The sequence below is a fragment of the Thunnus albacares genome, chromosome 12 (genome assembly GCF_914725855.1).
Source record: "Thunnus albacares chromosome 12, fThuAlb1.1, whole genome shotgun sequence".
Lineage (NCBI taxonomy): Eukaryota > Metazoa > Chordata > Actinopteri > Scombriformes > Scombridae > Thunnus > Thunnus albacares.
Window position 1 is genome coordinate 419,766 of NC_058117.1, and position 25,690 is coordinate 445,455.

A 25,690-nucleotide genomic window follows, 5' to 3' on the forward strand; every position below is an offset into this window, starting at 1 on the left:
TTAGCGACTGTGATTATTTATTACAGGGGATGGTTGAGTATGCCTACAACCCAGCCGGGAAGCCCAGGCGCACCATCCCAGACCTGTTTGGCGAGATGTTTCACCTCCATCAGCGCAGAACCCAGCTGCTAGCTGCACAGCGCCAAGCACAGCTGCTAACCGCAGAGCACCAAGCACAGCTGAGCCAGCTGCCACACAGCTACCAGGCTGTACTAGAGGAGAATCGCAGGCTGCGTTAAGACTGGTAGGCACTACGGAGATACTGTGGTTGCAGGATGCCAACAGAACCCTGCACCCACAGATCCAGTCTGTTTAGACCAGAGCCGAGGACAGTCACAAAGAGGGTCAGACCGGACACATGAGCATCGCTGCCGACATGGCCACCCAGGAGCCAAGTGATGTTCCTGACCTCAAAGAGGTCCCTCCTCCCAGTGCGACCAGCCGAAGCCTGCCCAGAGAAGCCCTACAGGTAAAGGAGCAGATGACCCCAGTCCACCAGGTCTAGTAGCCCAGCAATCCCTGGTGGTGCAGTCTCCGACCTCAACAGTCCAGACAACTGCCAAGTGCCTCCATCAGCCCACCCCATGGATGCAGGTGCCCCACATTCCAAGGGTGCACCCCCCTCAATCCTCAACCACATCCCCTCATGTCCAGATCGAAGGGGGGAGGATCACGCACCGCCTGAGTGACTCTGGAGTCTCTGATGTTGCAGACAGTCCGCCACCACATCTATGCCAATGCTTGCGCACTTGAAAGCTCGAGTCCCTCCCAAATGACGTTGACTGCTTCGACTCAGATAGTCAAGATTCAGACATCGATGACTATCTCCAAGTTGAATGCTACCTGGGTGAGGTAACTTACCCAGGTAGCATTTGACCTGCTAGGGGGCAAGAAGAGATGCTGGAGTCCTGTGGATCCACACCTCAGGAAATGCCAACCTAGCGCTGGAAGGCAACAAGATGCCTCGTGTCAAGATGGACGGCAGAACAGGACCTCCCAGGTGCCAACCACCTCATCAGTGGGGTGGGAAACGAAACCACAGGGGTGATGACCAAAACCACTTCTTCAGCTTTTTCCACTCCATAGATGCATAGAGCAGCCTCCACACCGAAAGGGGGTGGAGCCATCGTAGTAGCGTCCCCTCCAGTTAGGTGTAGTGTACTGTACCCACAACCTCAGCATGCACTAATGCTTACTACCACTCCCTCCGGTACCATGGTCACTGTCAGTTTGTAGTTTGTTTTCCCCATAACCTTTGCATGCCTTAGATACTGTGTCAGGTTTGATGTCAGGTGTAACATAGGTGAGTAGGTAAGTTAGACTAAGTCCTTAGATCTACTACTACTGTTATGCAACCTTCACAGACACATCCGACATATAGTTTTTGCATTGCACTTACAATCCAGTTACAACTAGGATTCACACACCTCACAGGTACATTCAACACACACGGGCCAGACTGGATTCCCTCCTTCCCATCCAGCCCATCAGTCTGTGCCACTCTTCTGGCTAACCCCAACCTCTTTCAGGAGTGAGCCTATTAACCTAACGACCTCTCCTTTTTCCTTTTCTTTTCTATCATGACTTTGTGTTGTGTTATTGGTGATAACCAAAGAGCAGCAAAAGGATTGTGTTTGTTAATACTGAATGTACAGATATTTGTTAGAACATTGCCCAGACTCTGCCTCTGTAACTAGCCAGACTTTGCCTCAGACTTTGCCTCAGTAGCTGCCCAGACAAGCCTCTGTGAACTCTGAACTATGCGCTATATGGACTGTTTCAACCCTTTCTTGTTCTCAGGAATATACGGACTGTTCCAGCCTCCCACCTGTCTCAGGAGCACATGGACTGTGTAACCACCAGGTTACTTCCAACCCACAGGGACGTTTCGGCCCTTGGTTTACTCTGAAGATTGTGGCCAGCACCCCACTCTTCAGACCAAAGGGTGGATGTTGGGCCTCAACCATGGGGTCACACAAACAAAGGCCTACATGTAAACTCTGAGTCCTGGCCACAAGGAGCCTCTTTTCCTTTGTTCCCCTGAAACAAAGGAACAGCGCCAATATGCTGCTCACAGACTCCATTTCCAATGATGCTTTGCAATTTCGCACCTAGGTGCTAAACAGAAAATGGTCCCAACAAACAGTCAGGAGTGCAGAGACGCTCCTGCACAAAGGAGTGTCATGATGACACAGCCGTGACATCACTGTCCCTTTAAAACCTGAGGACAGACAGAGAAACATGCATTCATTGTGAACCGAGCTGGGGGGAAGTCTGTCCCGCCGTGAGCTAGCTTCACTAAAGGGGGTACCCCACCCAATTGTTTTCCCCACCGACTAGAAGTCTCTCCCCTCGCTGGACGAGACAAGACTTCACTGTGTTCACCCAAACACCATCCCTGGATCCAAGAGAGACCGCTGCTGCAACCAGCGCTCTCATTTTCCCTGCAGAAGGAAGAAAAGGATTTTCTTCAGGAAGATGCAGATAACTTCTCTGCCCCACTCTTCTTCAACTGAGTCGACTGCTGTTTTCTCCGCCACACCACCGAGGAGCAGCTTGCCATAAAACCATGCCGATAGCGCAAGGACAGCCCCCGTCAGCATCCTAGCCAAGAAACTGAGCCGGACCGAAAGAAGGACTTAACACACACCTTGCTCACTTTCTGAAGCAACCCAGTAAGAGGCTTAAGTCTGGGCAGAGACAGGGTTATAGTGTGTTAGTTTCAGCTTCAGTGCTGTTGTTAGCTTTTAGCTTTTTAAGCTTTATGGCTATTGTTTTGTTGTATCGATTGATGGACCACCAAGTCTATTTGTTCTGCCACACTCTGCGGAATATTTAAAGTTTGCTGCCTGTTTAGTTGTGTTCACCACGCTAGACTGTCCTGTGTTTGTGCCACCTTGAGTGAGAAAATAAGTTGCTTTGTCAATCAGAAACCATACAACGTGTGTTACAGATTGCCATCCTTATGCACGCTCTCTGTGGACAAAGGAACAGCTTCTCTCCCCCTCACGGTTGCATCCCTCCTCTTTCTTCCCTCTCTTGCGACTAAACCACACACAAGCGCGTACACACGCATGTATACACACACATCTTCTTATACATCTGACGGTCAGATAACGTTGGACAAAGTGTGGTTCTGTCCAGCCTTATCCGCCATCAGACACGTGTGTTTTCCACAGAATTGGGTGAGTGCAAGACACCGTCCACCAGGCGACGCTGTCTTGCTATTATCTAACCAAGACACCGCCGTCACTTCCGCCATTTGGTTCTCGCGAGACGTGACTTCCTCCTCTAGTCACGTCTGCGTCCCAAACGACGTCATCACGCCAGATCGTCACCATCTTGTCACACACACACACACACACACACGCTTTCACCTGTATGTGTTCAATCCTGTACATAGCTGTTTGTGTTTGCTTATGTAGAAGACTACCTTTTTTGGTTATTGGTCCCGGTTTCCGAGTGGTGCCCCATATTAGTTAATTCATATTAATAATTCTATTAATTTTATAATTAATAATTATCTCTGATGATTATTGCTAATAACCAACCATGCTCCTCACAGATCTGAAAGTTGTGTCCCTCCCGTTAGGTTCTTTAACAGTTGGTGCCCGAATTATTGATTAATATTAACAATATCTTGATTTCATAATTCATAATTATCTATGATAATTATTAATTATTACTAATAACCAAACACTCTCCTACCAGTACCAAAAGAACAGACCTCCTGAGAAATCATTTCCGACCAATAACTGAGTTATGGCCTGAACTAAAAGCATAAATGACCTCTGGGGTTATTTGAACCAGGAGAAAGATCAACAACTCAATAAACATGAACAGAGAACTCTCCCCTTTTGGGCATCTTATCTTACCAGACCAGAGTCATAAACTCTAAGTCACATTCCTGACTTTTGTGAAGAACCCCTGCAAATCAGAGCCAAACCTGAATTTCATGTCAATGAAATGTCTAATCATTATGCAAGTTATGTAATGTTATTTGTCATGTAAATACAAGAAGAATTGTATAACTTTGATAGTTGTGTGATTTCATCTCATGGTCTTCTCATATAATCTCAAATAATCTTGCTTTTAATTTGACAAGTTTACATTATTAATTTCTAGTCGACATTGTGGGTGGCATCCCAATCTATTTTCGGATGCTCAGACTGTGTGGTAGCCATGGCTTTACCTCTTCTGTGCATGACAGATTTCCGTAACTTCTGACACCACGTAAGATATTGAGAGTGTGAGAGAAGACACTTAAGCTACAGCTAACTCTCTGCACTGGCAGACTACTACTTTCCTGTGGCGCAATCAGGTAATTTCCTCGACTGCATCAGTTTAGTATCTCGGTGACTCACCATGAGCCACAGTGCGGGATGGCGCACAGTTAAGGGTGTGGTGATTTTACAATCCAGTAGTGCACTGCAATCTGGGTGCAAAGAATGAGTCACTCAGAGCAAGTTGAAAGCTTGGCGCACTTCTTTTCCACAGTACTTTGTCATTTTATTTGGTGAACATGTGCCCATATAAACCTCCCTGAAATAAGACAAACTTTTTAATTCATGTTTGACTCATATTTCCTTTTACAATTTTTGGTTATGACTGTAGCATTATCTGCTTTTGTTATTAATATCTCAACTCGTGGGGCACCATTCTTTTGTTGAAGGGAACACATATGTTTAATTGATCAGTCTCAAATTAATTGTAAGTTTGTTTCAAAACTCTGTCTGCTGTGCTCAAAGGAAACCACAACAATAACTTCTTAAGATGAATTAAGACATTTATTAACACCTTAATAATATATGATGATGAGAATAATAAAACCAAAGAATAGTAAGGCCTTCAAATGATAACAGGAACTTTAAGTTCTGCCAAGATATGGGGAAAATGAGTAAGGTTTTTTAAGAAGGACTGTGTCCTGGAGAGATCTTTGTAGCTGCTGTGAGCAGAAGTCCCGCTCAAGCATCGTCTTTCTCTCTCTAGCTGCTCTGACTCTCTTGCTGGCGAGAACCATTATTTTGGTTGAGCACAAAGGAATGGGAGATGCCTTTTGGCTTTTTATCAGTTTCTGAAGTCTTGGGCGTGTTGAAAACTTTCTCACGCCAAAGTTCTAATGAATATTAATTTTCTTTGTTCTTAATTGAAAAATGTGGTGTTACTGAGTTATGATTTACTAATCCTTCCTCTTAGGGAATTAAACTTAGGGTTTACGCACATAATTACACTGAAAGCGTCTTTATGGCCCACCTTCATGTCAAAATTGTAGATATCAGTTTACTGTAAGACTATTCAGAAAACAAAGTTTAGCAGCATTTCTTAATTCCTCATTCAGCATACCATTCCTGATTAATCTAACTATTGAGTATACTAATATAAGGAAGTAAAATTAAAACAACAATTAGGTGATTGGAAACATAACATTTCTGTAGCGACTAGATTAAATGTTCAGTATTACCTGGATTCAAACGTAAATTCAACATAACTCTTACTTCATAATATAAAAACATTCAATACGACTTGTCTAATTTAACGATCAAAATATAATTTGGCTAATACTTGTAGTACATGCAAAAAGGTTAAACAGTTTAGGTGATTTTAAACTTAAAAATTAAATGCAGTTCATATACCGTAAAAAGACTTTGCTATAAAAGTCAACAGGGGGCAATGTTGTCACATGATGAAAAATATAATAAAATTGAATTTTAATATTTTAACAATGATTCAAGTAATGCTCAGGTCCTTGCTTCACATTAATTCAGGCATTGGCTTAAAGAAAGGGCTAAAAGGGAATCTACCAGTGTTAAGTCATTCAGGAATGTACTCTCAAATTTACAACAGTCCATGTGTAGATAAGTGAGACCCAAAAAGAGTCTTAACAGTCCAGAGTTCCTGTTTGTGTGGAGTTATCTGGTCCTTTCTCTAGTTCAGATTATCCCAAAGGTCATTTATGCTTTTAGTTCAGGTGATAATTTAGTTTGCCATCTGGCTTTTCCAAGAATTTTGACACATTGTTCGACTCTGGTCGGTGTCATGTTGTCAGACCCCCACTTGGGCTAAGATGTCAGTTTGTGTAGGTCTTGGGTGAGACACTACCCCATGTCTCTGTGGAATTGAAATAGGAAAACAAGTCTGTCTTCCTTTATCAGGAATAAAAATATTAGTTCAGAAACTCTTCAAAACTCCTCATAAAGTCAACACAACAGCAACAATTATGGACCAAACTGTGACACATTTGATTTGTTTTCACACAAACAGCATTCAGTGACTACATTCATTCATTCAGTGTGTTTGGCAAGAGGCAACATTAAATGTGATGTTGACAAGAACTTGTAGCCAAATGCAACTGACAGTATGAGAGTAAAGTCTGTTTTTTGTTTGTTAGAGTTGTTTTGTGCATAGTCGATTTTTACTGCATTAGAGAATTTACAATACTTTTTTTGTTTTCTTTACAGCAATATTCTAATATACCGTATTGATACTGTATTACAGTATTATAAAGTACTGTAGTTTGTATTTAATTTAAGAAAAGACAAAATTGTCAAAAATAAAGCCCACTGAATGTTTTCCTGCTGCGTTTCCATGACTTGTTCCTGTACAATACTCTGTAGTACGTTCTATAGAGAACTAAAAATCTTACTGTATTTACACAATATACACATTTTTTAAACTATCAATCATTAAAAAAAACAACATATATACAATAATTTAACCTCACAGCCTGCCATAAAATGATCAGCGTTTCTTGCCTGTTGTTAGTGCTCTGTGTTCGTCCTGCATTATACAAAGGAGGAGGGTCTAGCTAATGTTAGCTGTCTCTTCATGGGTCCAGAAGTGGTAACCAAGTGTGCCACTAGTGCACCTGGCCATGAAAATACCAAAGGTGCCCGCAGCACGCTGCACAGGGCGCACTTGACAGTGATCTGTGCTGCAGTGCTGGGTTCACGAAAATAGGGCCTATGGTGTTGGTCACACCCACATGCACCTGTGCCAGGGATTAATACTTGTGTCTGTGCCTGTGCCTCGTTACAAGAAAATAGGGCCACCAAAATTCACTGTGTTCATTCTTAAGGTCTAACAAATGTGTGGAATTCATTTCAGTCCTCATAAATTATTTGAAAAGCAGATTTTTTAGTACATCCAAGTTTATTAGCTTGTAGTCTTCTTTTTTGGCACATTGCTGCAAAACCATTGGCAGGAATACTAGAGTTCAGAAACTACAGAGAAAATGGATGATTTTTTTCCTGATCCATGTGTAGCATGTGTTCTTCATTTTTTGGGCTTTCATTTTGACTTGGAGGTGTGTTACTTTGAGTGGCATACCATGAATACTTCATCTACAGAGATGAAAAAATGTGCACTACAATGTCAAGGTGTATTCAAAAAATCTGTTGCCATCAGCCTTTATTGCATCTTTAGTACTTTCATATGTCTTTTCCAACTTTTCCAACCTGGTTAAGCCACTCCATGGTTTTGTTATACACAAACTTAACATGCGCATAAAACATGATGGTGTAATTGTACCTGGATTCAAACAATTTAAAAAAATTTTAAAAATGGCTTTGCAGATGTTTTACAAGGTAAGAAATGCTTTAATCTTGTTTGTCAGGCCCAGTGTGTTTGGGTGATACACACTGAATGTAAACAAAACTAACAACATACTTTGGGGACATTTTTTTAAGCACACCAGACAAAAGCACCATCCATAAAAGCCACAAGCAGAACTCATGACCTGAGAGTACAGTACAGTATTTCTACTGTTTTTGGCTATTTATCCAGCACCTGGACTACAAAAACTAAAACATAGTCATCTCAGGGATCAAAGAAAGGTCACATTATTACCTTGTACTGACCATTATGTGTCCATTCAGATGCCCATACCCTGTGTAGTGTATACAGTGTGTGTGTGTACCTTGTCCAGGTGTACATTGCTGGATGCTCCAGGCTCCCTGCTGGGAGTTTTTGGGTCTGGAGGGGATGAAAGCTGCCACCATGAAGCAGTAACTCTGTCCTGCATCCAGCCCCGACACCTCTGCTATACTGGAGTTAGATATGATGTCTCTCTGCCCGGTAAAAATAGGAAATATAACAAACACTCACTTAAACATCTATACATCTATCTAACTCACCATTCTGACATTTAGACGCTCAGAAATTCTTGATGTGACTACTGCATTTATATAGTAAAAAATGAAAATTGAAAAGACAAATCTAAGTATATTTCTGATATCAAACCAGATTGTGATGCTGCTCTATTTTAGTATGAACCTTTTTTTATTTTCAGTGTTTATACCTTAACATTGAACGGCCTTCCACATGTGTCTGTTTTTCAAAGACAATACTGGATCTTATATATACTGTAAGTAAGTAAGTATATATATACATATACTGTAAGTAAGTAAGTAGTAAGTAGTAACAATCTTATAGTCACTGTACATGAATGCATTTAAAATTTACATTTTTAAAGTTAATATTTTCTTTTCAAAGTATGTATACATATTTTGAATTCTTAAGCATGTCAATATGTGAAGTTTGTCATTGTTTGCTTCCTTAAGATTTTTACTGTTGATATTGTTCCTTTTATTTCAGAAGTGATTCATGTTTACAATGATCTTTCCAAATAGGTTTTTACTGAATACAATTATTCATTCCTTATAAAAGAAAAAAATGATCATGAATACAATACTTTATAAATAGTATGGTAAACCCATATTCTAAGGTCAACTGTAGACAAACATGGAAATAAGATTGGCTTATGTATAACTATTTAGAGATAAAAGAGATTAAAATGAGATGTGTTTTGGAAAATGAGGTAGAATTTTGTAATTTTGAAAAATAGTCACTCAGAGATGAAAGATTGTATTTTGAAAAACATGCTGGAAGTTGTTTGCACGGCAGAACTGTTCTGCAGTGATTGGGCTCAGGTGCAGCCAGTAGGCCCCCAAATGCATGGCCAGGTTGTGATAAAGTTGCTTGGATGTTCATGAAACTTGGTGGGTTCATTGCTCTCATGATGCTGGTCATAAAACATATTTATACATTTGTTTTCACTAGACAGGAAGTCAGCCATTTTGAACACGTTTTATGCCTTTGGGTGCGTGAAAACTCATGAAACTTTGCACCTATGTTCAAACTAGTAAATATTGTGATTGATATCACAACTGGGCTTGGGCATGGCACATCAGTTCTATAGTGCCCCCTAATTACTTTTAGCATTTTTGAGGTGCTAGGAATGCTTGAAAACTCACAAAACTCTGCACATGCATCAGAAGTGGCGAAACTTGACATTGGATATGGGTCTTGGGCATGGGTGTGGCAAAATGGCTCAAAGGTGCCTCCTAGAAAACGTCAAAGGTAGAAAATTTGGTAGGCAGACCATCTCCAGACTTTAAAAAAGCCTCTTGCCATACCCTAAATCCAACAGTCAGTCCACTATTTTGAATCTACTTTGCATTTTTTTCATAAAGTGAAGCCATTGACAGGTGTTATACTTTAACAAACTCCTCCCAGAGATTTAACCCAAACAACTTCAAATTTGGTAGGTGACATATAAAAACCTTAGCAATGTTAAATTGTGGAGCTTTTTAGTTTTCATGGAATGCCCTAGGCGTGGCTTGCCGGTGAAGTTTGCCCAAAACATGTTCAGGGCATTAAACAGGAAGTTGCTGTAACTTTACTTTACATTGTCCAATCTGCCCCAGATTTCTCATGTTTGATAAGAGTACAGGCCTGAACACATTTACATGCTCACATTGAGTCATAGTCATAATGGCAACAGGAAGTCAGCCTTATGTGACAAACATCATCCAATTGATAATTCCTATCAACATGGTGGGGTCTACACATGATATATAGCAACATGACGTATAATTAGTGGGTGTTCTCTAATGCTACATAGTGGACACTTATGTAGTATTGCCTACGTGCAACAGGAGGTGAGGCTTAAATGACACATAGTTCATCAAATGTATACATAATTTCCAATGAGTCATCACCAGCACCACTACTGCACACCAGAAATAATATTTTACCCATTCACACAGTGTCAGATAATCCTGAAAATTCAGAGCCGTGAAAATAAATCTACAGTAGCAATACTACCGCTGCCCGAGGGCCCGAGCACCGAACAGTCCAAAAGAAATGCATTTTTGAGGGGCTAAACGTGCTCTCAACTTACAAAACTTTGTACATATGTCAGAAGTTGTGAAAAATGTTATGGGTCTTGGCCATGGGCATGGAAAAATGGCTCAAGGGCAACCCCTAGAAAATTTCAAATTTGAAGCCCCTCCCTCAAAATTGTCATACATCAGCGTAATTTGGTAGGGACATGTATCATGGCCAGACAAACATAAAGCCTCCTGTGAGCCATACCCTAAATCCAACAGGAAGTCAGCCATTTTGAATTTAATTTGCAATTTTTGCACAATTGTTGCCATTTGCAGACCTTGTGTTTTAATAAACTCCTCCTAGAGATTTAACCTGACAGACTTTAAATTTGGTCAGTGTCATCTAAAGATGTTTGCAATTAAAAGTTATTAAAGTTTTCAATTAACACTGTTGCCATGGCGACATGGCAAACTTTGCTGTTCATGAAACAGGAAGTTGTTATAACTTAAACATACATTGTCCAATCTGCCCCAAATTTCTCACACTTGATAAGAGTGCCAACCTGAATGCATCTACATGTCAGTCCAGACTCATAGTCATAGCGCCACCTACTGGCAAGAGGAAGTTACAGGTGCTGTTCTTTTATGACCTCTGCCTTGCCGGTTGAACACACCACACACTTCAAATCTGGTCAGAAAAGCCCTAAGACCTTGATGATGATATATTGTGAAGACCGTGAGTTTTCATGTAACACTGTTGCCATGGTGACACAGCGAATTTCGATGTATCGTCATTGCAAAACAAACTGGTTTAACTCCACTCACTAACTAACTCTGGTCTAACTCTAACTCACTCTACTCCAGGTTTTGCCATTTGTAGGTGTTGTATTTTAACAAACTCCTCCTACAGACTTAAGCCAAGAGACTTCAGATCGGGATAGTGTCATCTAAAGAACTTTGCAATGAAAAGTTATCAAAACTTGACTTTTCATCGAATGCCCTTGACGTGGCGATGTGGTGAACTTCAGTGTTTCTCGATGAAGCAGGAAGTTGTTGTAACTTGAATGTACATTGGCTAACCTGTACAAAATTTCTCATGCTTGATAAGAGTCCCAGCCTGACCACATCTACATGTCAATATTGGATCATACTCATAGTGCCACCTATTGACAACAGGAAGTCATCCTTATAGGACAAACATCATCTGATTTTGCACCAAATAGTGTGAAGGCCCTCTTGTAATTAGGGCCCAAGTATCAAATGATGCAAAGGTCCTATCGTATCTGAGAGAATCCTTCTTCTTTTTCTTCTTCTTCACAATGAAACAATTTTTTTGAGGGGCTAAACATGCTTGAAAACTCACAAAACTTTGCACGCCTGTTCGAATGAGTAAGTACTTTGATTTGTTATCTCAAATGGGCTTGTGTGACACGGCAGCTCTATAGCACCCCTAATTACGTTTGACATTTCTGAGGTGCCAAGAATCTTTGAAAACTCATGAAGCTTAGCACATCCATCAGAATTGGTGAAACGTGATATTGGATATGGGTTTTTGGCCTGGGTGTTCTAAAATGGATCAAGGGCGCCCCCTGTAAAATTTAAAATTAAAAGCCCCCACCGTTAAATTTGATGTAGATGAACAAAATTTGGTAGGCACATGTATCATGTCCAGATGCACAAAAAAGCCTCTGGAGCCATACCCTAATTCCAATAGGAAGTCGGCCATTTTGAATATACTGTGCAATTTTTGCACAGTTTTTGCTATTTGTAGACATTGTATTTTAACCAACTCCTCCTAGAGAATTAACCCAAACGTGTAAATAAACTCACTCACTGTTTTAACCACACCCTTGACCTTGTTCTGACATATGGCATCGAAACTGAACATTTAATAGTCTTTCCACAAAATCCTATTTTATCAGACCATTACTTAATAACTCTTGAATTTCTGTTACTGGACTACAAGCCATTAGAAAAGAAAGAAAAAATGTCTTCACTAGATGTTTATCTGATAGTGCTGTAGCTAATTTCAAGGAAGTGATTCCATCAGCATTGAGTTTAATGCCATATCACAATACAACAGAGGATGCCTATGCTAATTTTAGTCCCTCCCAAACTGATCATTTTGTTGATAGTGCTGCAGGCTCACTGCAAATGACACTTGACTCCATAATCCTGCTAAAAAAGAATATAATAAGGTTCCTCAGGTTCCTTTACAGCACTTTGCCCTGGCTGACAGAGTCATAACTCTATTGATCCATGTATTCCCATATCTTTCAGTGGTAATGAATTCATGAGCTTCTTTAATGATAAAATTCTAAATATTAGAGACAAAATGAATTAACTCCTGCCCTCAACAGCCACCAATTTATCCCCAAACACAGGAAACTTAGAAACAGGTGGAATACCTGATATATATTTAGACTGTTTTTCTCCAATCAACCTTACTGAACCAACTTCAACAATTTCTTCATCTAAATAATCAACATGTCTCTTAGAATCAATCCCAGCAAGGCTGCTTAAGGAAGTCTGACCTTTAGTTAGTACTTCTTTACTAGATATTATCAATCTGTCTTTATCAACAGGCTATGTAGCACAGTCCTTTCAAGCAGCTGTAATTAAACCTCTTCTTAAAAAGCCTACTCTTGATTCAGGCATTTAGCCAACTACAGACTTGTATCTAACCTTCCCTTTCTCTCTAATATCCTTGAGAAAGCAGTTGTTAATCAGTTGTGTGACTTTCTACTTGGGATGTGCAGAGAGCCCAGTATTTGTATTTGTATCTGTATTTGTGGAGGCAGAAAAACTATTTGTATTCAAATAAAAGTGGGAAGAGGCTTGAAAATCCTGTTTTTGTTTTTATTACGATTTAAATTTTAGAAATTGAAAGTGTTACAATAAGTGCTCATGAATAAACTACCTTACAAAGGAGGTCCCCACACCGGGTCTTGAACTGGAGTCTCCCAGATCATAGACAACTGCGCTGATTACTGAGCTAAAACTTTACTCATCGCCTCATTGTGGGCAGACCTTTACCTATTTATACACCCATAACACAGAGACAGTACAGCATGTAACATGTAGGGAGGAACTTCAAAGGAGTCTTGTTTTGCACTTTTCATTTTTGCCTATTTTTTACAACCTAACTTTGTGGAAAGGAGAAGGGGAACAACAGGTTATGGAGAGTCCCTTGTAAGCACTTTGTTTGTGTCAGTAGCTCAGCTTTATCTCTGGGGAACACCCCCAATTCCAGGAGTGATGTGAAGGAAATGTGCATCATTTAGCAGGTGGATGTGACTCCCTTCGATGAGACCTGCTGATAGACGTAACAGTGGAGCAGAGGAGAGAGACTGAGATAGTGATATAACCAACCTGCGCTTTGGTATTTTACATGACTTTTTTTTCTTCCCAAAAACAAATAATTTTTAAAATATTAGTATGAAACAAATATTCGTATAAACTAAAGTCCAAGCATGCCTTAAGGACATAAAGACATGGATAACCTGCAGTTTTCGGCTACTAAACTCAAACAAAACTGAAGTTATTGTGCTTGGTCCTAAACACCTTAAAAAGACATTATTCAATGATTTACCTACTCTAGACGTAACATTGCCAAAATCAGGCACATCCTGTCTCAAAAAGATGCAGAAAAACTAGTCCACATATTCGTTACTTCTAGGCTTATTGGATTATTGGAATACCTTATTAATAGTCTGCAGTATCTAAAAACTCTCCAGCTGGTCAAGAATGTAGCTGCACGTGTACTGGCAAAAACTAGAAAAAGAGATCATATTTCTCTCATTTTAGCTTCTCTGCACTTGCTCCCTGTAAAATCCAGAATAGAATTTTCCTCACTTACAAAGCCCTTAATGGTCAGCCACCATCATATCTTAAAGAGCTAGCTCATAGTACCCTATTAACCCACTAGAACACTGCCCTCCCAGAATGCAGGCTTACTTGTGGTTCCTAGAATCTCCAAAAGTAGAATTGGAGGTAGAGCCTTCAACTATTAGGCTCCTCTCCTGTGGAACCATCTTCCAGTTTTGGTCCGGGAGGCAGACACCCTCTCTACTCTGCTAATTAAAGACATTCATTATGGACTGATCTTTCTGCTGAAATGTGGAGAAAAGCCTGAAACACTGAAAACCACTCTGCTCATTCAATCAGATGCAAAACAAGGGAAAATAGCACTCAGCTGCAAAACATTACAGGTGTGTTTATGCCATCATATCATTAGTGCAATATCTTTTGTGAATTGGACTTTGTGACGGGGCAGATAGCGGTTGCAGATGATATGCAATTCATGGTGCTATCAGCAGCAGCAATCCATTATTTGTGAATTTGCCCCTGTATCTTTTAAATAACCAGCTGATGAACTACATCCAATAAATTGAACACTTAAACATGCCTGATTATTGTGGTTAATGTTAGTAGGCATTTAATCACATTTCTTTGAAACTGTAATGTGGATGACAGACTTGTATATGAGGGTGAATGTTGGCAGTGGAATACCTTCCCTGTGCTTCCAGACTTGTAGTAGCTGATCTTGTACTTGAGGTCATTTTTGAGAATATCTCTGATTGTGAGTTGCTTCTGTTGTACATGGATACTGGTCACAGGATCAGTGATGGTCACAGTCACACTGCTCTCCTCTACAATCTCCACACGGAACGTAACAGCACTGATCTTACCTGGTAGAGGAGAAATCACAGTTACGGTCAAACTACCTGACAGGCTTATTATTAATATGAAATGAAAGTGTTTTATTCATAAAGCTTAAAGGTGTGAGTCAGTTTTAGTGACACTATCATTTGTGTTTTCATAGTTGCTCACAACATTCTGTTTAACAGCCTAGGGTGTTGTGTGGGTATATCCTGAACTGCATTAAATTGGATTTCCTCCTGTTGAAATTCTGGTCCTTAAGGGTCAATTTTGAACCAATATTATTCTCCTTATACATGATTCTGGAGGCACGTCATCCGTAGAAATTGCATCTCTTTCACAAATGTGCAGATGACACTCAGTTGTATCTCTCTGTTATGCCCGCCAACTGTAATGACTGTAATGGACGTCTATAAATGTCCTTAAAGCTACATTGATTTATTTTTGGGGGCCCTTGGGGGCAGCAGGACATCTTGTTAACACATCTGACATCGTCAAGTCATTATGGCAAATATTTAAGCATACTATTGTCTTATTGCACAGTGACATTAGCATCCATTTGGAGTTGTGTTTCTGGCCACCAGACAAATCTAAGTTGCACATTCAGTCTCCTTCCAGCTCTGGTTTGGTCTCCATCAACTCCTGAGAAAAATATGTCTTATTTGAACTGCTAAATGCTCCACCATGTTCACCAGCTGCTGTTTGGTCTTGGGTAGGTAGTGTACAAAGTTGTGCGCTGGAAAACCAGAACAACGAGCTAGAATGCTCTGTAGAGATGAGGGGAACTGCAGAGTCACTGATAATTCTCTGTGTGTTCCTCACTGTATGGGCAACACTTTTCAAACTTAACTCTTATAGGGTAGAAATCTTGATTATTGAGTCTCACTATATCACAAGACAAATTTGGCCATTCACTGGTTCTCTGAACACACCAATAAATCACAGTGACTTACCTGTGACAACAATGAGACTTGTCCAATTGTTTGTATGTCTATTCTTAGAAATATTTTGAAAATAAAAATGCCCCTATATGTGGGGCACAGTTTCCTATAACTATAGATTATTATTATTATTATTATTATTATTATTATTATTATTATTATTATTATTATTATTATTATTATTATTATTATTAAAAACAACAAAAGGAGTAAAAATAATCAGCAACTAAATAATTGATCAAAACTGTGTTTTACTTATCAAAGTAATATTTATACATTGGGGGAAGATTCTTGCTTGTAACATGTAGCAGTTAGTGTAGTTTTGTGTCTCTCTGAGCCATTTTGGAAATGGATGCAAGATATTTCTAGCTTACCTTTCTGTATATCACAACTTTAACTGCAATGTGTGTGTGTGTGTGTGTGTGTGTGTTACCTACTCTCTTTATAGGGGTTGAAGTTTGAGGAATAAGTGTGAGGGGGCTCCTCCTGGTCAAAGTAATGGTCCGTTTCAGCAGGTTCTGTTTGAATGTCAGCAGTGTAGGTCCTGTCAAAATAGGACTACATCAGTATTTGTCGGAGAGCAAGCAATATGGTGAATACAGGGTTTTTCTTTTTTTTTAAAGACGTTACAGTGACTGGTATAGAGAGAGGGCAGGAAATTCCTAAAATTAGGCCATGTTCACACCTGGCGTTAACATGCATCTTGGGTGATCTGATCACAAGTGTTGTGATCACACATCAATTGAGTAGGCAGTCCTTCAATATGGCCCAGGATGCATCCGTGGACATACTGCTAATCTGATCTCAATGTGTCCTATGTGTGCATCTTGGGCCCATTCACACTTGTACTTAGAGTTTGTGATTGGATCACCAATGTTTAATTTTAATGCCAGGTGTGAATAGGGCCTTAAATGGGAAAAGGAAATATGATTAAAAGCCAAACTAGTCAGCTTACTGAAACTAAAAACATTTATAAAGACAGACGAACATATATCCAGGCGAGAAAAAACATGGATGGATAAAATATGGAGGAGCTTCAAGTATTTTTTCTGATTTGGAAAAAGGAAACATTTCTTTTTTGAACTGTATTATACTATAGGGTATTATACATCACAGAGAAACTTCAAACCACTGCCCATATTTTATAAGAACTTACGAATAAAATGTAATGTATTCTAAATGTTATTCTATATGTATTAATATTGAATAAAAGATAATCAATTGTGACCAAACAGGAAGTGTAAAAGAGGTAAAGCGAGGTACAAACATGTACTTTTTTGGGAGAATGAATCTCCTCTATGATACAGGGATTAATTACACAAATACCAAATCCAACACCCATTTTGACTGTTATCAGCTAAGACTGTAACATGACTATCAAGTTTCTCTGCTAAAAAACAAACAAACTGGTTAATATTCCTTTTATTCTCAGTGGAAAACGCAATATTTTAAGATATTTTAGTTTCAGCATAAAAATGCATTTTGATAATATTTCTAGCGAGAAATGTGCATTTTATTTTCATAATCTTTGTTCAGTGAATGTTTATGATGTTTAGTTTGTTATTTATTATGAGATTCTTTCATCTATTGTTGCTATGGTGCTTACTATGGATGCTGCTATCGCTGAAACCATATAGTTGCATGTTGTTTCAATTATCTTTGTCCTTGCGTTGTGTAGTTATCTGAGCTGTTATGTTATTTATGTTATTTTATGAAACTGTTTGAACATGTTCTTTCAATAAAAAATTTAGATTTTAGAGTGCCCCAGGGATGAATTGAATTTGAAATCCCAAATTTGAAGCTTTGCGATTAGCTTATTGGAGGACCTGCTGCCTGAAAGTATTTTCCTCACTGTCACCATGGTATGGTTTTCTTTTAACGATATCTTTAACATTCTGCAACACAAAACATGAAATTGTCCTTGATAACTCGACAATACGATAGGCTCAGTTTCTCCTTTGATCCTACTTTGAAAACCAAAGGAATTACAACTGTGGTGCTGATTTGTATGAAGCTGCATAGCATGGCTCTAGGTTTAAAAAAAAAAAAAATCTTTTTACATTTTTTCCTAGGACTGGAGGTTGTAAGTACTGGATTGAGAGATTAATTCAGTACTTACTGGTGTGATCGGATTTTATATATCTAATTGTTAAATGGGTGGAAATTAATTTTAAACATATTTTACCTACATTTGACAGCAAACCCAGTTGTTGACTCACATGATAGCTGAGGTCAAGAGCTCTCAGTTGGTCCCATGTCTGTAGCCTCTTTTGTTGCTGTATTATAAGCCTTCAAACATCCACCGGGGTCAAGGTTCAAAGGTCAGTATGTCAAAGCAGGAGCCATGTGGAATCTTCAGCATATGCCTGATAACAGGCTTTCTGCGCCTACTGGACACCACCAATATTGGCTCACTGTAATAAATGGGTGATAACAGCCTCCTGAACGTACTAGTAGGTTTAGGAGGCCCCTACTAGCCCATATATTTGGGACAGATGTGTGATGATAACACCTATTCAATAGGCTGATAACAGTCAAATAGGACCTGTTATTGTCTGACCACTGGAGACATTGTACCTTTCAAAATTGTTGGCTGCATTTGTTGGCTCTGTTTTGCAGAGTTTAAAAATCTAGATGATACCACAGAGAAATGTCAATCTGTCTTTCTGATGGATCATACATTTGTAATAACATATTCTAGTTCACATCACTTCATTTTAGATGGTTGCAATAAAATTGATAATAGTTGACTGCTTAAACTGAATGTTTTTAATATGTTTTTAGGTTATATTTCAGTATTAAAAACTATTGCTCGTCTGCATGCAGAAGGTATATGTCTCTAGTTTTATAGTGGTAAACTGGGAGAATCTGCTGAGTGTGGTCACTCTGGACTCAACAAATTCTCTCATTGTCCACATGATGATCTGATATGGGTGTGAAATGAATAATTCTCTCCCCTGTTTCTGGAGAGCTGCTGGACAAGACATACAGACACTGAGTACCTATAATATTATACTTAATCATCTTTGAAATGTCATAAACTCAGAGTTGAATAGCTATAACCAAACATGTGACTATATTATTTGATAAGTTGGAACTAAGATAAAGTTGTCATAAAGTCAAGACGCATAAATATAATGCTGATGACAGAAATATCATAAGGAGTATACATATTAGAAACCATTAGAAATTACAAAAGAATGAGTCACGTGGCCATCGCGGGGGATGTAGGACGCTTCCTTTGCAGCTCTGCAGCGTCCTCCCAAATTTTCACTTTATTTCCATACCTTAAGCTGTTCTTTTTTTGTTTTTTCAGTTTCGCTGTGTTAATTTCAATTTTTTCATAACGAAATGGCGACGAGTTCAAGAAAGGCAGCCGGCAAACAGGTGGTTACAGCCCCGTCATCCGACAATGAGGGACTAGCTAACATTGTTAATCTACCGGTTGCAGAAGCTATGAAGGAGGCTATCCCTACACTCGTACAAGATGTGGTGGCGCAGCTGACAAGCAAGACGCAGGAGTTGGCAGATGCTTAAGTCGCTGTACTTCGGGGCGAGATGGTGGCCATGCGCACGGGCGTTTCGGAGTGTATGGATTGTTTGGAGAAAGACGGGAACCGTTTGGCAGAGGTGGACACCCGGCTTTCAGCATCTGTTAAAAAGTTTACTGCACAGCATGACCAACTGGAGGAGAGAATTGCGGACATGGAGGACAGGTCTCGCAGAGACAACATACGTGTGCACGGAGTCCCTGAAACTGCAGAGACATCGCATCTCCTAAACTACATGTCGGATTCTATCTCATGGTGGTTTCCAGATTTGGGTCCTGTGGAAATAATGCATGCACACCACTTAGGTGCTACCAAACGGGACGTGAACGGCAAATCCATCCCGTGCGTTGTCATCATGAAGCTGCTGCGTTTCATTGACAGAGATAAAAATCATCTATGTGGCTGCATCTGCATCTCTAGATACAAAAACCAGGCTCATTAGTATTGTTAAAAAGCAACCTCCCCATTACTGTGTTGGAGAAATATGGTAGTGATGATGGCAGGGTTTCCTATATCAAGACTATTATAGCTGGGCGCAATTTCGCTTTTATTTCTGTTTATGTGCCATCTCAATATGAATCAGAGTTTTTTCCAAACTTAACTGCAACCCTACTGCAACTACAAGATTTTACTCTGATTCTTGGTGCAGACATGAATTGCTTTGCGAACATGACACTGGATAAATCACTGCAATGTCTCACATACAATCAATCACGTGCATCCACAGATTTTCAAAAATTTCTGTCTGCACTTGGTCTAACAGACCTGTACCGTGCTGTCAATCCCACACCTAAAAAGTATACTTTTTATTCAGCTAGATATCAAAATTACTCCAGAATAGATTATATACTGGCTTCACCCGCATCTTTCTCAGAGATACATGATGTTTTAATCAAACCCTGCTCTCTATCTGATCATAGCATTATTGCAGCACGTTTCACACTTCAGGATACGCCTACCAGAGCACTGCGGTGATGGTTTAATACTTCTCTCCTGAAGAATGAAGACTTCTTGTACTTTCTTGGAGAGAATTTAAATATCTTTATAAATATAAATGTAGGTTCAGTAGATGACCCCAGATTTGTGTGGGATGCGATTAAGGGCTGCATCAGAGACTCCTCCATCACTTGTTCCTCTCATCTAAACAAAAATAGAATTAAGAAAATAACTGAGCCGGAGACTACTCTCACCCAACTAGAGGCCCAACAACAGGCCTCATACTCTGAGACGCTACAACGAAGAATAACCATAACGAGAACTGAGTTGAATTCTCTGTTAAGACGCAGGGCAGAGTTTTTGATGCATATGACAAGAAGGACATACTACTTTAATGGGGCCAGGCCTAGCCACCTTCTATCTTTGAGATTGAAAAATAATGAGAAATACTCAAATATTGTGGCCATAAAAACTCCTGCTGGTACTTTGAGCAACCCCCACAACATTAATACTGAATTCAAGACCTTTTATTCCACTCTGTATGCGTCTGAAATCCCACTTGACCCTGGCAAATGTACCCATTTCTTTCAGGGGTTAGATCTGCCCTCCCTATCAAACGATGAAGCCAAGTTGCTCAATGCCCCTATATCCTTAGAGGAGTTAAGGATGGCTCTTGTTAGTATGAAGAAGGGTAAGTCACCAGGATGGGATGGAATTCCGCCAGAGTTATACCTCGCCCTCTGGGATGTATTGGGGAAACCGCTGCTGGAAATGATTAATGCAGCAATTGATAAGGGTGCATTCAATGTATGCGTCAACACGGCCATAACCTCTGTACTTCTAAAACCAAATAAAGACCTGTCTCAATGCGGTAATTATAGACCCCTTTCTCTTTTGAATAGTGATGTTAAATTATATGCCAAAGTGCTCCCAACCCGACTAGAAGTAAATCTCACAAAATTAATTCATAATGATCAGACTGGCTTTATTAAGACTCGTCAAGCATCAGGCAACATGTGTCACCTATTGCACATTATCCATTCAGCTAGCAGTATTGATTCTCCGTGCTCGGCTCTATCACTGGATGCTGAAAAAGCCTTTGATTGGTTGGAATGGGCAAAATCTCTCACTGCCTCATAGATTGCAAGATCTGGTTTATTCTAATATACCATTGAAAAAAGCCAAATTGTGTCTAGGCCCTCTAATTACATACCTTCTTACAACTGTCCATACAGTAATGAAATATATGCGTGCAGATCTCAAATGGCATAACCACTCACCGATTTTTAACAACTTTCTACTCTTGACCGGCAATTTACCTTTCTCATTTCCAAGTTGGAAGAGTAAGGGAATCAACGTTTTGAAAGACCTATACTATAACAGTGGCCTGCGAGCTTTTAATGATCTAAAAACCCAATATGGCTTACCTGGTTCATCATACTTTTTCTATCTGAAGTTAAGGTCAGCCATGAAGGCCTACAGTGTCCCATGGGGGTCTGCACCTCTTACGCACCCTCTTCACAATGTGTTAGCCCCACCTGGACCCACGCGAGGGATTGTCTCTAAACTATATAAACTTATTTCCAAACCCAACAAGACATTACCAGTAGAAGCCATATGGCATAGAGACCTAACTAGGGCAAATGATGAAGTGATTTGTTGGGACACAGTGTGGACAAATCTGTTCAATACGTCAAAGAATCCCAATCACCAACTGATACATTACAAGTTTGCTCCTAGAATGCAACAGTGGGCCAACTCGCTTATTGAAATCGTCTTGATGGAGCTTGAATGCATGGGGCCAGTCTTAAGACACTTAAAATGTGGGAGGAGGCTTATAATTTAGTTAAGGAGATGATGCAGCGTGATAGACATTAATTCTTATTCAATTTTTTTTTGGGGGGGGGTAAGAGAGTAAGAGATCCAAGGTGGGTGGGGGGGTGGGTGGGGTTTCAGGGGTCGCCACTGGGGTAAAGGGGTGGGGGAGAGTTCGGTTATTACGACTGTTAATTGTTTATGTTTGCACAATTGTAACGTTTTCCATAGTAGATCTCGCAAAGTTTAAGATTGTATATATGTGACATTATGGGGGGAGTGGAAGAGAGGAGAAAACATGTAAAATGTATAATGTTTACACTTGTGTGATATACTGATATACAATACAAAATTGATCGAAAAAAGAAATTACAAAAGAATGTAAAATGTGTTATGTCAATGGGGACTAAAGTCACTAAACCCTACCACATAGGGATATTATATAGGGCCTTAAATGATGAACAAAGTGAACTCGAACAAGGTCCTGTTCCTACCTGTCGTGGGCCATGATGTGGTTGGTCAGATCACATTCTGATTCTGACACTCTGATGCAGTCAGGAATTTCAGTCCAGTCACTGTCATCACTGATAGTCACATGACAAAACACACAAAACATGATAATAACGCTTTAAATAAAAAAATCACAGACTGCTGACATTCCAACACTTTTTTATCACTGACATACTAACGTGACCCGACAATTTATTAAAGATAAATATACAGTTTTTAAAAAACAGTGTCACCGGACACAATGGAACACAGTGTGATATCACTTCAGTACAGCAGCACACTGTATAAATAAATAAATAGATTAAAATTAAAAAAAATAAAAGGTAAGAATATATCACAAATGTGATCTTTACAAGAGAAATGTAGCATAATAATAGGAAGAATTGTAAGTATGCGATTTGAAAAAACAGGATCTTGAAAACACTTCCTGCCATAGTTTAAGACATTGGCATGTTTTTATGCCCCTATAGTACTTACTGAGATGAGATGATGTGATAATCATGTCAACATTACACAGGCATCATAATTTGTTGGGACTGTTCAGGTGAAAGTATGGATCTAAAGCAGATCTGTGGGCCCAGCAGAAGTGAGGGGGTGAGGTCAGGGAGAGAGAAAATATTGAGCATTGTGCCCAATGCGGAAGCAAACTAGGTAGCATGAAAGTGTTTTAGGCTTTCATTCAAATGATTGGATGTCATCTTGGGCTCTTGAATCCAGTTCCCAGCTGAAGATCTCATAATCACAAGGAAGAATTCTCATGAGTTTCTCATAATTGTGATATGTTGTAATTAATGGGGGATGGAAACCATAATTTACTCTCCGTTTTGTTTCTTCTTTAATTAACTCACTTCTGCAATAATACATACCAGCATATAAACTCTCTTTCTGTGTGTGTGCGCGCGTGTATGTGCGTGCATGCGTGCATGTGTGCGTGTGTGAACTCACATAGAGTACAGGACAGTGTATGTGTAGTTAGACGGAGTGGTAGTCCATGTGAGGGTGGTTTTAAAGTCCACAGACACCCAGCGCACATTCTCTGCTTTGGGCACAGAGTCTTCATCTGTGAATGACAATAAGACATTTGAAGTATAGGTCTGAGTTAGACAAATCAAGTGCGTATCTTCTAAAGTAGCTGTGTTTTTAGTACAAAATTTTGTTCCCTTGGAGGTTCCTTGATTTTTGCAAGTTAGACTGCTAGGGCCTCACGTTAGTTTCAGCTACACTTTAAAAGTTATTCTTACACAGAATGAGGACTGTGGATTTTGTCCACCATCACTTAAATTAAAATCACTTTAAAAAGGGATCTCTTTGCAGGTTTCCTGTATGGACAGGTCGAACAATTACAACCACAAACAAGGCTTTCAATGCACATGTGAGGATGTGAGCATTGTATTAAGACAGACTTGAAGAAATGTGAACCCATCCTTTTACACCACGAGATAATGGGTCACATTTCAAAATTGCTTCATGACATCATATCATTGCCATGCTGCTGATGATGCACATGTATATGCATATCACTTTTCCACACTTCCATGATCTCTGAATATTCCCCCTTCTTGAGTTTGTGTTCTGTTTTGTTTTGTTGTGATTTCAGTGAATTTTTCATTGAAATAAGTCAAGATGTCCACTTTTCAGTGTATTTTTCGAATGGATATTTTCACATCCAGACATAATTTTAGTGAATGAATGTAATCACATCAAAACCAACATTGATAAATGAGTTGGAGAAAAAAATTGACATCCACACAAAAAACAGAAGTATTATCAGCAAAATGTTCTCAAAGTATAGCCAATTTTGATACTTTGAGCAGATAAATAGTAATAGTATTGCATCATAATATATGTGTATCATATGTTTTTATAATTATGATAATGATACACTTTATTTATATAGCACCTTTCACACAAAATGCATAACACATTTTATAAAAAGAAAAGAGCAGACGATTTAAACAACAGAATATGTGGAGTAAAAATTACAATATTTCCCTCTGAAATGTAGTGGAGTCGAAGTACAAAGTAGCATAAAATGGAAATACTCAAGTAAACTACAAGTACCTCAAATTTGTACTTGAGTAAACACACTTAGTTCCAGTTCACCATTGAGCATTATGTCCATGTTAAATTAGCACAGGAATGTCGGAACCAAATCCCAAACCAAAGAGATTCCATCACAAGCTACAAAGAACATAAAGTTCGACAACATGCAAAAGACATATTAGCCATAAACAAACATCACCCTCTAATGTCTGTACAGCACTGTTACACTCAAAAATACAGTATAAAAGACAAATTTCTGTACTAGCTCAAAGTGAGCAGTAGTCAGCCCAGAAAAAAAATCTATCTATCTATCTATCTATCTATCTATCTATCTATCTATCTATCTATCTATCTATCTATCTATCTTGTATTTTTACCTGCAGTAGTGATAATCCAAGAAGACAAGCAGACACCCAGATAAAATACAGTTTTCAGAGAGGCCATGTCCGCATTAGCCAAAATCCTATAACCTTGTTGTAGATAAGATTTTTCTCTGGGTTTAAGCTGCAGTTTCTGTTCAGTGGGACAAAGAGTGTGGGAGCTGCAGATGCGGGAACTCGGGGTCTGTTCAGGGTTAGGCCTCTGTGTTCTGCTGGCTGATCCCTCCCACATGCCTGCCTGCTCATGGAAGGTTCTACAACTATTTGCTCATCTTGAACTCTGCCTCTCACCAAAACATGGATTAAGAACAAGAATCTCAATGGGCCAACACCCCACTGCCCCTTAAAACTGTGAATGTCTCCTTCTATAACTGCCCAGTGTTAAACAGAAACATGAGTAATTACTTAGCAATAGTTACACCCAGCTTTACAAGAACCAAATAGTGGAGTCTTTCTTTGTCAGAATGAGATTCTCAGCATCAAGATGCTCGTATTTTTGTGTAAAGCAAAGTTTGATGTCCTGTTGTCTTGGCAGCCAGTGGGCATTTTTCCAAGTGGTCCAGTTCAATTTCTGTAGTTTAATAGGAAACTTTTTCATCACTTTCCAATCTCACACACAACACTGGTGAATCAGTACCTGCAAAAAGTAGATAGACTGATATGATTTCAGTGCTGACACCCAATATTAGAATTTAAATTCCAAATAACTGATATATGATTTGTATACATTATGTTCTTATGGA

General features: G+C 39.4%; 1 protein-coding gene across 1 annotated transcript in view; it reads right to left on the minus strand.

Moving 5' to 3' along the window:
• Positions 1-25,152, minus strand: part of LOC122994170 (tissue factor-like) — a 29,724-nt gene extending 4,572 nt beyond the window's left edge. The window contains exons 1-6 of the mRNA XM_044368720.1: positions 24,945-25,152; positions 23,470-23,584; positions 22,509-22,598; positions 16,150-16,256; positions 14,622-14,800; positions 7,916-8,066 (exon numbers count right to left, since the gene is read on the minus strand). Of these exons, the coding sequence (XP_044224655.1) occupies positions 7,916-8,066; positions 14,622-14,800; positions 16,150-16,256; positions 22,509-22,598; positions 23,470-23,584; positions 24,945-25,011 (709 nt within the window). The 5' untranslated portion in view covers positions 25,012-25,152. The remainder of the gene's footprint in view (positions 1-7,915; positions 8,067-14,621; positions 14,801-16,149; positions 16,257-22,508; positions 22,599-23,469; positions 23,585-24,944) is intronic.
• Positions 25,153-25,690: the final 538 nt, after the last annotated feature.